Source organism: Sorex fumeus, unplaced genomic scaffold (assembly GCF_029834395.1).
Source record: "Sorex fumeus unplaced genomic scaffold, SorFum_2.1 ptg000045l, whole genome shotgun sequence".
NCBI classification, from domain to species: domain Eukaryota; kingdom Metazoa; phylum Chordata; class Mammalia; order Eulipotyphla; family Soricidae; genus Sorex; species Sorex fumeus.
This window is the reverse complement of record NW_026606102.1, coordinates 2,701,075-2,716,448: the sequence shown is the minus strand read 5'-3', so window position 1 is coordinate 2,716,448 and position 15,374 is coordinate 2,701,075. Positions and strand designations below refer to the sequence as shown.

The 15,374-nt window shown below is 47.9% G+C and overlaps 1 protein-coding gene across 1 annotated transcript in view; it reads left to right on the top strand.

Annotated features, from left to right (window-relative positions):
- RAVER2 (ribonucleoprotein, PTB binding 2) overlaps window positions 1–15,374 on the top strand; it is a 74,087-nt gene that overhangs the window by 21,391 nt on the left and 37,322 nt on the right. Inside the window, exon 2 of the mRNA XM_056122300.1 lies at window positions 14,390–14,456. Coding sequence (XP_055978275.1) covers window positions 14,390–14,456 — 67 coding nt within the window. The remainder of the gene's footprint in view (window positions 1–14,389; window positions 14,457–15,374) is intronic.

The following is a 15,374-nucleotide window of genomic DNA, read 5'->3' as shown; positions in this document are numbered from 1 at the left end:
CCCCGCCTCCTTTCCCCTGCCTCTATGGCAGACAATTTCCTCAATACTCTCTCTCTACCTTTGGACATTATAGTTTGCTCGAATTTTCCCAGGGGCAGATGCTAGATAATTTATTTTCTGTTGCTCACTTTGAATATCACGAGAGGTTGCGGGGCCACTTTTCTGGAATTCTAAGATCGTAAATGGTTGGGGTCCAGAGACATCTCTGTAGGGCGCTAATCCATTTTGGGATTCAGTTGGGAGTTTCTGGATGAGGGCCGTTGGTGTGCTGAGATGGTGACCTGAGGTGGATTGTGGGAATGACAGCCAGGATCCCAGAGCCGCCGGGGAGCCGGGGAGGGACAGCCACCACCCACCACCTCTCTTTACACAGCAGCTTTCTGAAAGTCAGAAACTGCCGTTGCAGTTGGCAGGAATGTAAGGGAAGGAAACTGGTTCTCACTGCTGTGGAGACTGAGGAACTGGTACAGCCACTGAAGAAAGAGAGCACGGAGAATCCTCAGAAACTCAAAATAGAAATATCATATCACCCAACAATTCCACATCTGGGAGTCATCTGAGAAAAAAAATATTTTTTAAAAAAAACCAATCCCCCAGTAAATAGTCACTGGAAATGCACGCCACTGACTCGAAGCTGATTCCCTGGTCTGGAAGCTTGGCAGGGCTCAGAAACTGAGGGGCGCACAAAGTGGAATTCAGACAGCAAAGGGGCAGCACGGAAGGAGGGTCTCAGGCCAAGTGACCAATGATAGGCTGAGCGAATCAAGTGCCATCTGAGTCCACTTATGTGGAATCAAGGAAGCGAAGCAACCTGTTGGCTTCAGAGTCAAAACTCAGAGAACAGATTGGTGGTCTGGAGAGCAGGGGGGCTGGCGGGGAAGCAGGTCTTCAGGATGCATTGCTTGGTGGGGGGTCCTTAGACTCAGCATATGTAGAGATGTTGGATTCCAGGGCTCTATTCCTCTAACAGAGGCTAAACTAATGTCACTTCCACAAAAATTTAATAAAAAGAAATGTAAGACTAGGTCTTAACTCTCTTAAGCCTGTGTTCACTCTTGAACATGTCTTCTCTTTCTCTCCCCTCACAGCTTTAAAGAATTTTGTTGTTGTTGTTTGTTTGTTTATGGGCTACACTCGGAGGTGGATGCAGGTGCTCAGGGCTCACTCCTGGTTCCGTGCTCAGGAATTACTCCTGGCATTGCTCAGGAGACCATACGGGATGCTAGGGATCGATCCCTGGTTGGCCGTGTGCAAGGCATGTGCCCTACCTGCTGTACTATCTCTCCGACCCCACCTCCTCATGTCATTTTTAGTAAATTAATTTTAATAGAAAGAATCTTATTTCACTAAAAATATAAACATAAGAAAAATCAGGGGCTGGAGCAATAGCACAGCCAGTAAGGCATTTGCCTTGCGTGCGACCAACCCAGGTTTGATTCCCAGCATCCCATATGATCCCCTGAGCACCGCCAGGGGTGATTCCTGAGTGCAGAGCCAGGAGTAACCTCTGTGCATCGCTGGGTGTGACCAAAAAAAAAAAAGGCAAAAAGCAAAAAAAAATTAAAGGCCGGTTTGAGTATATAGGCCCAACTGTATCATCTCCTTAGGATGTACCTAAGACAGCTCATGAACAAACGTTCCCGATGCTCCTTTGTCAGCCACGGGTTAGAAGTCTGGGCCAGCCATGTTTTAATCCTGTTTCCCACAATCACCATCACTAGACGGTGCTTTCTTTGTGCTTCATTCATGTGCTGGGTTAAAAGGACTAAAAGGAAGTGTATCCAAATTTTTAGAATACAGGTCTTTTACCTCCTTAAATTTGCTTTAAGGTACTTCATTCTCTTTGGGGATATAATAACAGATAGGATTGCTTACTCAATTTTTTTCCCTACTAGTTTGCTGTTTGTATATAGAAACAACAGGTTTTTTTAATACTATTTTTTCAGCTTGCTACTTTACACCCCCGCTCCTCCCCCCCAATTTCTAATAGTTTTTAGTCATCTTTTGAGTTTTCTCTTATTTGAGTCTTTTGGTTTGGCGGTGCTCAAGGGCTGCTCCTTGCCTCTGTGCTCAGGAGTGATCTCTTAGAGATGCTTAGGGACCACAGGAAGTGCTGGGGATCAAACTGGGATTGGCCACACAAGCAGGTACCTAACCTGTGTACTCTCGCCGATTCATCTTCTGGATTTTTCTCTGTGTAGTATGTGTAGTATTCAAATAATGAGACTTGAGTGCCTTTTAGTTCTTGTTTTTTTGCCCAACTGTATATTGTTCTTGCCCAGTTGTATATTGTTTTTATATATAGTTCACTTTTGGGGTCACACCCAACAATGCTCAAGGGTTATTCCTGGCTCTGCGCTCAGGTATTACTTCTAGCGGTGCTCAGGGGACCATATGGGATGCAGGGGGTTGAACCCGGGTCGGCTGCGTGCAAGACAAATGCCCTACCCATTGTACTATCACTCCGGCCCCTTTACTACTATATTGAGGAGTACTGGTGAGAACAGGCATGGTTGTCTTGTTCCTAATTTTGGAGGAAATCCCCCGCTAAGTACATTATTAGCTGAGAACTTGTCATAAATAGCCTTTATCCTGCTGAGACATCTTAGTTCTATTCCCATGGTATTGAGAATTTTTATAATCCTGTCAAAGCTGGTTTTGCCTCCATTGAGATGGTCAAATTTTATTTGTTGGTGGGGTATATCTTGTTGTGAATATTAAGCCATCTTTACATCCCTGGAATAAATCCCATTAGATCATGAAGTATGATCCTTTTTAATTGTTGAAATTGGCTTTACGTGCAAGTATTTTGCTGGGGAATTTTGCATCTACATTCATCAGAGATGAACTGTAGGATCTTCTATAGTTTCCTTTGGGTTTTTCTTTTTTGGGTGATATTCTTTTCTTGTCCTTGGTATTAGATAATGTTGATATTTTTTATTTTAATTTGGGAATGATGTTCTTTTCTTGTCCTTGGTATTAGATAATGCTGATCTTTTTTATTTTAAGTTGGGAAGCACCTCTCCCCTCGATCGTTTGGGAAAGTTGGATAGGTACTTGCTCTTCTTTGAAGGAAGAATTAACAGATGCAGCCATGGTCTTCTTAGGCTGGTGTCTGGTGGCATAAGTCTGATTCTGATTTCAACCCCCATCCTAGTAATAGGTCCGTTTAGATTTCTGTTTCTATTTCGAAGTGCTGTATAATTCCAATAATGTATCCATTTCTACTGTGTTACTTAATTTATTGCCATGTAGATGTGTTCAGAATACTCTCTTAGGATCCTTTGTATGACTGCGGTATTCTTTTTATATTTGTATCTCTCATTTTTTTCCCTTAATGAGATAGACTTGATTATTTGCCGTTGTTACTTTTCAAAGAACCAGTTCTTGATTTTATTGATCTTTTGTCTTTTGCTCTGCTGAATTTATTTCTGCTGGTTCTTTTTTCCTGTTTTTACTTTGGGGGCACACCTGACAGTGATACTCTGGGGTCGATGTGGTACCAAGAATCTAATCCAGCCTCCTTTACGTGGGGAACATGTGATTTGCTGGTCCTCTGCTGTAATTTAAAATTTTCTCTTCTACTGATTTATTGCTGGTTATGAATAACGTATGATGTTGCGTGGCTGCAGTAGTGACCACGCGATTTTGAAATTCCAAAATTTTAACACTTAAATCTGGAGGGATTTCTGCCAAAACCTGCTGGGTTCCGAGATTTGCTCCTGAGTCTCTGGGATCATGGCCGTTAAGCAGCTTGATCAGGAGCCATTCATGGGCGGCGACTCGGGGTCTCTTTGGGATGGGGAGGAAAGGGCCAGCTCCACCCCCATCCGATGAGGCCCCACATGTCTCAGCACTGAGAACCCAAACCTGACTGTCCAATGGCCTCTGGAAGATGGCGGCCACCAAGCCGCCTAGGGGAAGCAGGCAGAAGGACATTACCCTTTCCCCCCCGGGGTGGCCCAGCGACAGTAACCTACTGTATGGTCCAGATGCATTTCTGCCAAAAGCCACTGGTTTTGAGATTTGTTTCTGAGTCTCTGGGATCATGGCCATTAAACAGCTTGTTGAGGAGCAGAGAGGCTGTTTGTGGGTGGTGACTCGGGGTCTCGTTGGGATGGGGGGGAAGGGCCGGCTCCACCCCTATCCTGTGAGGCCCCATGTGTCTCGTCACTGTGGGCCGCCCAAACCTGACTGTCCGTTGGCCTCTGGAGGATGACGGCCACCGGGCTGCCAGGGGGAACAGGCCAAGGGACGAAACCTATTCCCACCTGGGTTGCCCAGTGTCAGTAACTTACTGCAAGGACCGGACGCATTTCTGCCAAAAGCCGTTGGGTTTTGAGATTCGTTTCTGCGTCTCTGGGATCATGGCCATTAAGCAGTTCAATCAGGAACCAGAGAGGCCATGCCTCCAATTATATAGCTGAGCCGGAGGTGGTTTGTGGGTGTGTCTCCCACATACCTAACTTTTGGCCGTTTACCTTCTTGGTAAACTTTGCCCCAAGTTTTGGGGGTCTGGCCAAAGAACAGCAGCAATTTTGGGGTATCTGGAAGTGAAGGCGCCAGCAGGCCGCTGATGCACTCGCCTCACAGGTACAGATTGACCTACTGGCGGCACTATACCCCTTATTTTTTTCTCATTTCTTGAGGTCAGTCTGTATTGCTATAAACTTCTCTTAGCTCACTTTTTGGAGGGGAGGTGGATCACCACCTGTGCTTGGGGATTAACTCCCAGTAGTCCTTGGGAGGGTCAGCCATGGTGCGGGGAGAGAACCGGGTTGTATGGATGAAAGGTCAGCGCCTTAACCTCATGCTGTCTCTTAGATCTTTTGTTCCACCCTTACCCCTTCTCATCTATGTTAAAGGATGGCTGGCATCTCCATTTTCATTGTTCTCCAGGTATTTTTGTCCCAGTCATAAGAGAAATAAATTGGAATAGTGTGAGTTCAAAGTGTGGGTGCACAACACGTTTGGTGACTGAGAACCGCCTCCCCAGGCCTCCAGAGCAGAAGAACAAAGAGACGGGAACTACAGAGTGATGGTCAAAATGGCCCGTTTAGTGCAGAGCTGTTAGCTTGCTTATAGAACATCTGAGGGGTCGAGGTGTAGGACTGCACATACGTGTGATTGATCATTTACAGAGGTAAAGCGTTTCGGCTGAGGCAGTTCTCCTGGAGTGATTAACTCAAGGAGACACTCTGTCCCCCAGGGACATCTGTATTGCTTTTCTCTTTCCCTCCAGTTGTACATATTAAACAAATAAGTTTATTTCTTATTAATACTTGCAGTTATTTGGATAAACACAATAAGAGATATAGATTCCATAACTTAGTTCTCTGGTCTCCCAGGGCAAGCAAGACTTTTACCGTAAATCCTAGCCTAAGTCCTCAGGCTGGTCCAGCTTGTCCTTCCTGTTTCTTGTCATAATGGCTTGCATCGTGCTTTTATGTTTTCTAGACTGTCTTATTTCTATGCCAGGGTAACTTTGCCACTCACCCCAGGTCCACTCCAGTTCCACTGCAGGACCTTCCTTTGTGGGGTGTTAGAAACTTAGGCAACTGAAGCCTGAGTCAGGTAATTATGATGGATGCCCAGGGTTAGATATATTTCCGAGTCAATCAACTCCCAAATATTAGGAGCACAGCATTAATGGTCTTTCTTTGTTTAAGCAAAGAACATTGCTCTATAGTAAAATATTAAAAGGCTATAGGGGGAATAGAAAAGCAAGTAATTTTTGGTGTTGAAATAGTGAATGTGATCAAAGTAGAGAGAGAGTAATGTAGAAATCATCTGCCCCACAGGCAGGGGGAGGGTGTGGGATGGGGGTATACTGGGATTTTTGGTGGTGGAGAATAGGCACTGGTGAAGGTACAGGTGTTCCATTGTATGACTGAGACTTAGACCCAAAAGCTTTGTAACTGCTCTCACGGTGATTCAATAAATAAAATTATAAAAAATGGAAAAAAAAAAAGAAAAGCAAGTAATTCACTACAAATACAAAGTCCAGAGTCACCAGAAAGTTTTGACTTAGTAACTAATACAAAGAAAAGATTAAAGATGAACTCAGGGGCTTCACGCCCTACCGAGGTCAGGAGTTGCCCCCCATGAGTGAGCGGCTCTCCGGCATGGCCATGGCTCCAGAAGCACAAGGACTTAATGCAGAGCCCGGCAGCTTGCAGCAGAAAAGTGAATGGACTATGCATTAATCCACGCCACAATGCCTGCTCAGAGGGGTAAGGGTGTTGGTCCCTTCCGCCTTTTTCCCTCCGAAAGAAAGATGGCAGCCACTTAGGAGTTTTGTGGAAAGCCAAGTGTGAGCCCGTTGTGATTGGGCGACTGAAACCTCATGGGAAGGGGGGCGTTCCCGGCTCGTCCTTCACGCCCTACTGAGGTCAGGAGTTGCCCCTCATCAGTGGCTCTCCGGTAGGGCCATGCCTCCAGAGCACAGAAACCAATCTCATAATTATCTGACTCTCAGCAGAAATACTTCCAGGCTTAATAAGTAAAATACCAGAAATCCAAAATCACGCGGCAGTGATAGCGGCCACGGGACATCATTTGATTCTTGTGACCAGCTGTAGAAAACAAATTATTTCACAATGCCTTTTCAGCATGTCTGATTTGGGGGTGTAATCTCTAAATAATAATGGTGCATCTTTTGTCGAAACAATCTAATCAAAGTAGATAGAGTGTTAACTAGAAGTCATCTGCCTCACAGGCATTGGGAGGGTTGGGAGGGGGGGTTTATTGGGGTTCTTCGTGGTGAAAAATAAGTATTGGTAAAGGGAAATGTGTTTGATATTTGCATGACTGAGACTTAAACCTGAAAGCTTTGTAACTTTTCCCACAATGATTCAATAAATAAATAAATAAAATTTTTAAAAAATTAAAAAAAAATAAAAAAGGATGAACTCAGGGGATTAGGAGCACTTGCAAGAGCACTGTAAGTTTCTCTGGGAGGAATGAAAGGGGCAATTCACTGATGAAGCCTATGACATGTAGGGTTAATATCCAACAGAATATCCAACAGCACCTGCAAGATAGTACAGTGGGTAGAAAGCTTGCCTTGCATGCAGCTGACTAAGTTTGTGATCCCAGGCCGCCCACATGACCCCCTGAGTACTACCAGGAGTAATTCCTGAGCACAGATAACCCCTGGGAATTACCAGGTGTGGCACTGTCACTATCACTGTCACTGTCCTCCCGTTGTTCATCAATTTGCTCGAGTGGGCCCAGTAACATCTCCATTGTGACAATTGTTACTGTGTTTGGCATATCGAATATGTCACGGGTAGCTTGCCAGGCTTTGCCAGGCGAGCGAGATACTCTCAGTAGCTTGCTGGGCTCTCCGAGAGGGGCAGAGGAATAGAACTTGGGTCGGTCATGTTGGCTGCTTGCAAGGCAAGTGCCCTACCACTGTGCTATCGATCCAGCCCAGGTGTGGCACAAATACTAAATAATAATAATAATAATAACAACAACAATAGTAATTTTAACTGCTTCGGGCCTGTGTTGCAGATTCTGGTTTTTGTGATTAGCCAACACCATTCTTTTATTTTAATAGCAAATACAGTAATTTTATTTTTTAGGAATAACTCCTACATAAGCTTTATTATAAATCAGCACGTGGCATGCATTTCACAGCTGTTTATTTATTATCATTATTGATTTATATATTAACTTATTTTTTAATTGGATCACAATTGATCTTGATTGGATTTAGGCCAGACAATGTTCCAACACCAGTCCCTTCACCAGGGTGCATTTCCCGCCACCAGTGTCCCCTTCCCCGCACCTCTGAGGTCAAGCCTCCTTGGCTGGGTCCTGATCCCCAGGTGGCCTTTGGAGCCCTTCTGGTGTTTGCCCATAGGTGGTGCCATCGCATCACTTTCGGGGCCTTTCTTCCTAGGCTGCCAGGACTCTGGGTGACACCTGCCTGTCCTGGGTACCCGGCCACTGCCTCTGCCCAGAGGTGGCTCAGGCCACGATGGCTGCCCTGCCTCTGCCAATGCCAGTGCCTTGAAACATCGGACGTCCCGGTGGCCGTGTGTGGCTGCACTGGCCAGGGTGCGGGCTCCACCTGTGGGTAGAGGTGGGGTGGGGAAGGGAGCCCCACGGGGTGCAGGGGCCTCTGTGTGGGGAACATACACCACCATGAGAGCAAGGAGGGAATGGGGCGGAGGTGTGTCCCTTCATTCTGGGGTCAGAGCTGATGTCCAGACACTCTCCCCTGCCCGAGGGGCCCCGGGTTACGGTTCTCTGCCCAGGGCCGCCCAGCACCCAGCCTTGCTCTTCCCTGGACGTCGCTGTTCCCGGTTCCTTGGCTCCTGCGACTGCCCCTTAGACAGCCTGGTGGAGGACTGCGGAAACCCCACTGCATTGTAGGGGAGAGGCGTGGAGAGCTCCTCCTGGTCTCTGCAGCCGCTCTCCCCGCAGGCAGAGTTCTGGGCAGCTGAGAACCACCTGCATCTGGGATCTGCACGGACTGGGCAGTGTTGGCCTCCGTAGCCCAGAACGGCCTAGCAAGGAGAACGGGGTGCAGAGATGGGGTGCAGAGATGGGGTGGGGGGATGGGATGCATTCCCCCCTCCTCCCAGGTGCATGTTCTTGCTAGAGCCTGCAGACAGGAGCCAGCGCCTGGTGTTGCTGCTTCTCTCCTGGGCTTTGTCCTTGGCACCCCCTCAGCAGTTGAGGGTCTTCGAGGGATCATGGGGGGGAGTTCCCTTCCGCAGTGTGGCTCGTGGTGACTTACCGCTTAGCCCCAGCAAAGCTCGCACAGGGCTCTCTCGGGCTGGGGCCGGGAGAAAAGCCATTGGCTTTGGTTTGGACTTGGGGGCCACACCCAGGGCTTCCTCCTGGCTCACTGCTCAGGGCTTACTCCTGGCGAGGCTCAGCGTGCCTTATGTGGTACTGGGCATTGAACCCAGGTTGGCCCCATGCAAGGCAAGTGCCTTGAGCTTTGCCTGTCCCTTCGGTGTGGGAAAGCCATTGTGCATGTGAGGAGAGGTGGAGATGGTGACCGTGGGGAGGACGGTTCTCTCCATCTGACTCTCCTTGAGGAGACCCTCTCAAACTCCACACAGAGGGCCAGAGGGGGCACAGGGCTCTCAGGCCATGCCCAGGGCCATCCTGGACTCCACCTGCAGTCATGTCTGAGGAGAGAGCCAGGAATAGCCACTGAGCACTGCTGGGTGTGACCTCCCAAAGCAAAATGTTACGAACTTGACAATTAATTGGAAGTAGGTAAATGTTTTCTTTTCAAGAAACAAGGTCCCTGTGGGATCAGAGAGGTAGGTGCGTGCAGAGCAGACCTGGGATGGTTCCCTGGCATGAATAGAGCCCCCCGAGCCTGGCCAGGCATCAACCCAGAGCAACGCCAGGTATGACCCAAAAAATACAAAGAAAGGAAAGTGTGCTGGGAGAGACACCAGATTCGAGTAGATACAGGTGCTCTAGAGGCACCATAGGAGCGTCCGACAGATGCTCGGGCTGCCTTGTCCTTTATGGACGGGGCGGGTGTGTGGCAGCGGTTACTGCTAAGCCCTCAGTGTGATGAAGATGCCCATTGGTCAGCAGTTAAAAACCAGGGCACTGCACATGGGGTGTAGAACTTCCTGCTGCCTGCAAGGGGCGCGGAGGGGGGTGGAGGCAGGGAATCGGCTCTGGAGCTTCTGGAGGCTCCGACTGCCCCGGGGCCTTAGGAGCCCAGTGCTGCCTGGCTCACCCAGACATTGGGGCTGGACCCGTGCAGGGACAGACAGTGCTCATCAAGGACCATGCTGGGCATGGTTTGGCCAGGCAGTTGTTAGACTCGGATTTTGAGCTTTTAATCGGACACAGCAACCCAGGCTCAGCTTGAAGATGACCCACTTTTTCCATGGTCAGAACATCCAGAACACAGAAGGAAGCTTTGCAAAGGGATCGGAAGTGGCAAAAATCTCTATGTGACATCGGATTGTTCGAAAGCAATGGGCGTTTAAAGATGAATACTATGCCCCCTGACAGTAAAGCAAGGAGGGTGTTTGCCTTGTATGCAGTCGACCCAGGTTCAATCCCCGACATCCCATATGGTCCCCCAAGCACTGCCGGGAGTAATTCCTGAGTGCAGAGCCAGGAGTAACTCCTGAGCATCGCCGGGTGTGACCAAAAAAGCAAAAAATTAAAAATTAAAAAGATGAGTAAAAAAGAAATGTCCCTGGTTTGAAAACAAAATGTCTGCATGACCGTGTGCATCTTTGAAAAGGCTCAGGTCAGCTGAACGAGTAACAGGACACAGTGATGCCCAATGACTTCAGTTAATACCATTGTGAGATACAGTAACCATGATCACAAATTGATTTTTTTAAATCAATTTTTTCATCATTCCATTTGCCTTTGTGTTATAGCAAGCAGTATGAAGTTAAATTTGTTTGTGCCTGCTATAAGGGGGCAAATTTAGGGTGTGTGTGTGGGAAACTGGCAATGTGTGGAAGGAAGGTCACATGTGTGGTGGGATTGGAGCTGGAACCTTGAATGCCTGAAACAGTTGTAAAAATTTTTATTGTGGGGGCTGGAGCGATAGTACAGTGGGTAGGGCGTTTGCCTTGCTTGCGGCCAACTTGGGTTCGATCCCCGGCATCCCATATAGTCCCCTGAGCACCGCCAGGAGTAATTCCTGAATGCAGAGCCAGGAGTAACCCCTAAGCATCACCAGGTGTGACCCAAAAAGCAATAATAATAATAATAATAAATTTTAAAGCACTGTCACTGTCCTCCCGTTGTTCATTGATTTGCTCGAGTGGGCCCAGTAACATTGTGAGACTTGTTGTTACTGTGTTTGGCATATCGAATACATCACAGGTAGCTTGCCAGGCTCTGCCGTGTGGGCGAGATACTCTTGGTAGCTTGCTGGGCTCCGCGAGAGGCGGGGAGGAATAAAACTCAGGTCGGCCCGGTCGGCCCGGTCGGCCATGTACAAGGCAAACGCCCTACACACTGTGCTGTCACTCCAGCTCAAATTTCTTCAGATCACATAAATTTTAAAACAAACTTTAAAAAAATTTCACCACCCCATGTAGAGTCTCAAAGCAGTGTAAGAAGCCAGGCTCTGGCGGCTGGAGCGATAGCACAGCAGGTAAGGCGTTTGCCTTGCACATGGCCAACACTGGTTCAATTCCCAGCATCCCATAAGGTACCCCAGCACCGCCAGGAGTAATTCCTGAGTGCAAAGCCAGGAGTAACCCCTGAGCATCGCTGGGTATGACCCAAAAAACAAACAAACAAAATTATTGTAACATCGATTTGCCAAGTTGTTTATAAACTTGGTGAATCACAGTTATAATAACATTTAAAAAAAAAGAATGGGTAGTGGACCTGGTTATTTGTCTGTGGAGCTGGGAGCTGTGGAGCAAAGCCTCATGGCGTCTCCTCTGATGTCACACACAGGAAGGAGGAAAGGGAGCTGGTGACACTTCTGACATGTGAAGATGGTTATGAATGCAGTAAGGTTTTGGGGTTGTTGTTTTTTGTTTGTTTGTTTTTATTGTTTGGCCTTTTGGGTCACACCCAATGATACTCAGGGGTTACTCCTGGCTCATGCACTTAGAAATTTTTCCTGATGGTGCTCAGGGGACCATATGGGATGCCAGGGATTGAACCCCAGTTGGTCGCGTTCAAGGCAAACGCCCTACCTGCTGTTCTATCACTCTAACCCCACGTAGTTGTTTCTAAGACAGTTATGAATGCAGTAGGTTGTCTCTGAGATGGTTATGAACATAATAGGTTGTTTCTAAGGTGGTTATGAATGCAGTAGGTCTTTTATTTTTGGGGGGGTCACACCTGGCGATGCAAAAGGGTTACTCCTGGCTCATGCACTCAGAAATTCCTCCTGGAGGTACTCAGGGGACCACATGGGATGCTGGGAATCGAACCTGGGTCAGCCGCGTGCAAACAAACGCCCTACCCGCTGTGCTATCACTCCAACCCTGCAGTAGGTTTTTTAAGTCCAAGAAAACATGGGCTTTCTCCAGGTAAAATCATCAACACAGCAGCATATCAGCAAATCCTTATGTTGATTTTATCACTATCCAGTCCACCAACAAATGTCTCACCACACCGGTAAGTGTATGTAATTCCCAGTGTCTGTGGCTGTTGCTGTGGCAGCGTTGAGGTCCCACATGTGGTTGCAGTACTCGTGGGGATGGGATTCTTGGGTGGGCACTGGAGATCTCACTGGCCTGGGGACCCATCTGAGTCCAGCTACGATGTGATGACACTGAGCAATGCAGGGTAAAAGGTAAAAGGTAAAGGCCCTCCCGTTGATCGTCGATTTGCTCGAGCGGGCCCAGTAACGTCTCCATTGGAGACTTTGTTGTTACTGTGTCTGGCATATTGAATACTCTCGGTAACTTGCCGGGCTCTCCGAGAGGGGCGGAGGAATCGAACTTGGGTCGGCCACGTTGGCCGCTTGTAAGGCGAACGCCCTACCCGCTGAGCAATGCAGGGTGGAGCCTGGAATTGAACCCACATCCCAACCTGCCGGGCAGACTCGGCCACCGAGCCACATCCCTGGGCCCCAAGTGTATCTATTTCATTTATTTCTTTTGTTGAATTCAGAAAAGTCTTTATTAAAGTAAAGGGAAAGGGAGGCAGGGACGTGCCCGGAGTCTGGGAGGGGTCTCCTAGAGGCAATTTCAGAAACCTTTCATCTTTCAAACCATTTAAACAAAGGTGGGTTCATGAGTTGTTCTTTATTCTGTTCCAAGGATATGTGCTCTGTATTTTAAAACACACCAGCTCGGGGCTGGAGAGATAGCACAGCGGGTAGGGCGTTTGCCTTGCACGCGACCGACCCGGTTCAATTCCCAGCATCCCATAGGGTCCCCTGAGCACTGCCAGGAGTAACTCCTGAGTGCAGAGCCAGGAGTAACCCCTGTGCATCTCCGGGTGTGACCCAAAAAGAAAAAAATATTGTAAAAAATAAAATAAAATAAAACACACCAGCTCTCTCACTAATTAACTCAATTTCATTAATTTTAGTATTCCCAACTCTTACCAAAAGAAATCCTAGCTCGTCAGCTTCCCTTCACTCTCACTAGGTGATTATCTTTTTAATTATTTATTTTTGCCCTTTTTTGGGGGGAATGGGTGGGTTGGGGGGTGGGTGGGTTTACACCTGGCGATGCTCAGGGGTTCCTCCTGACTCTGAACTCAGGAATTACTCCTGGCAGTGCTCAGGGGATCATATGGGATGCTGGGAATTGAACCCAGGTTGGCAACATGCAAGGAAAATGCCCTCCCCGCTGTGCTATCGTTCCAGTCCCTAGGTGGTTATCTTCACCCACTGTTAGCGATGTGTGAGCTTTGCTCCATCACACCTTGCTCTCCCGTGCCTTGGGAGGTTGCAGTCAGGACTATTTTGAGTTTTCAGTTTGGGGGCTACAACTGGCAACACTCCCAGGCTATTCCCGACTGGGTGCTCCAGGGGTTCCCCCACCCCCACCTGTGTCACCCAGATGGCCATAAAGTGCAGGGCTCAAAGCCCAGGATTCCTGCGAGCACAACATGAGCTGCAGCTCTTGGGGCCATCTCCCAGCCCTGATTTTACAGGGTCCCCCCCATCCCGTGCTTTCTGGTTTACCTGCCCTGAGATAAGCCAGTTTGAATAGAAACTCGGGGTGCTGTGCAGCTGATCCACCAGCCAGTGGCTGTTCTCTGAGCAGGCACATGGGCTGATGTAGGACATATGTTGGTTTTTTTGGTTTTGTTTGTTTGTTTTTGCTTTTTGGGTCACACCAGGCGTTGCTCAGGGGTTACTCCTGGCTCTACACTCAGGAATCACTCCTGGCAGTGCTGGGGGCACCAATTGGGATGCTGGGAATCGAACCCGGGTTGGCCGCATGCAAGGCAAAAGCAAACGCCCTCCCCTCTGTGCTATCACTCCAGCCCCTGATGTAGGACATGTGTGTGGGGAGGAAGGTCGATCAGGACTCCCGCTGGGGATCTCAGATGCTTGTAGCCACAGGGAGCCAAACAGTGCGTTAACGGGAGCCACCGAGGAGCATTTCCCCAGGGGTGACATTGGGGATGGTGGCTGAAACCAGTGGACGGTCCACTGGTGGCCTGCCTTTCTTTCTTTCTTTCTTTCTTCCTTCCTTTCTTTCTTTCTTTCTTTCTTTCTTTCTTTCTTTCTTTCTTTCTTTCTTTCCTCTTTTGGGTCACACCCGACAATGCACAGGGGTTACTCCTGGTTCTGCACTCAGGAATTACTCCTGGTGATGCTCAGGGGACCATATAGGATGCTGGGAATTGAACCTGGGCTGGCCGTGTGCAAGGCAAATGCCCTACCCGCTGTGCTATTGCTTCAGCCCCAGACATTTGTTTCTTACCAAACCCACTTCTTCTCTTTCAGGAGGTCCACAGTTTGCTCCAAGATTATGAGTTGAAGTACTGTTACTTGGACAGAAATAAACGAACAGGTGAGATTGCAGTTTTAAGCTTCTGATTTTCATTTTGAATCTGCACATGCTCGTTGTAAACCAGAAAAGCGCCTTTGCAAGCTTATACTAATCTGTGATATTCTTCACAGTATCAGATCATCCTACAGGTGTTATTCACAAGTCTTACGGGTCTCATAATCAGATGATATAATACAGTGCATTAATAATGTCCACCTGAAGGTTTAATATAGTACTGGTATCCTTCAATTTAATATTGTTACTATTAGCTGGACAGGTTGGGAGAAATCCCTTCATTTTTCTGCAGATTTGTTTTATATTTGTGATATTGAAAGGCTAAACAAAATCATTTTTGCTGTGTACTTGTAAATGTCTTGTAAAACCATCTTTTTTTGGAGGGGGAGTTTGGCCACAGCCGGTGGTACTCAGGGCCTCTTCTGAACTCTGTGCCAAAGAGTCTTTCCCGGTGGTAATCTGGGGCCCTATGTGGTGCCAGGGATGGAACCCAAGTCAGTTGGTTGCGTGCAAGGAAAGAGCCTGGCTTGCCCTGCTGTCTCTGTGGCCCCTAAAAATTAAACAACAAAAACAACAACAACAACAAAAACCAGAAATACCCTGTATAGAATCAAATGTTAACCATGTTTCATGTTCCATTCTCAAATCTGTGGTTGTGTTACTTAAATATTTTGCTTTTGCTTATTTTTTTGTGAAACCAGTGATGGAACCCCACACCTCACTCCTGCGAGGTGGGCAGCGTCCCACCTCAGCCCCTGACTGCTTCCACCACGCCCCTTTACCTTCCCACCAACAGTATGTGAGGCCTCCTGAGTGGTCTCTTTTAAACTTTATTTTGCATCTTAGTTTTGGGGTGCTAATCCTGATGGTTTGCTCAGGCATCACTCCCGGTTGTATTCAGGGGACCCGGCGTGGTATCAGGGG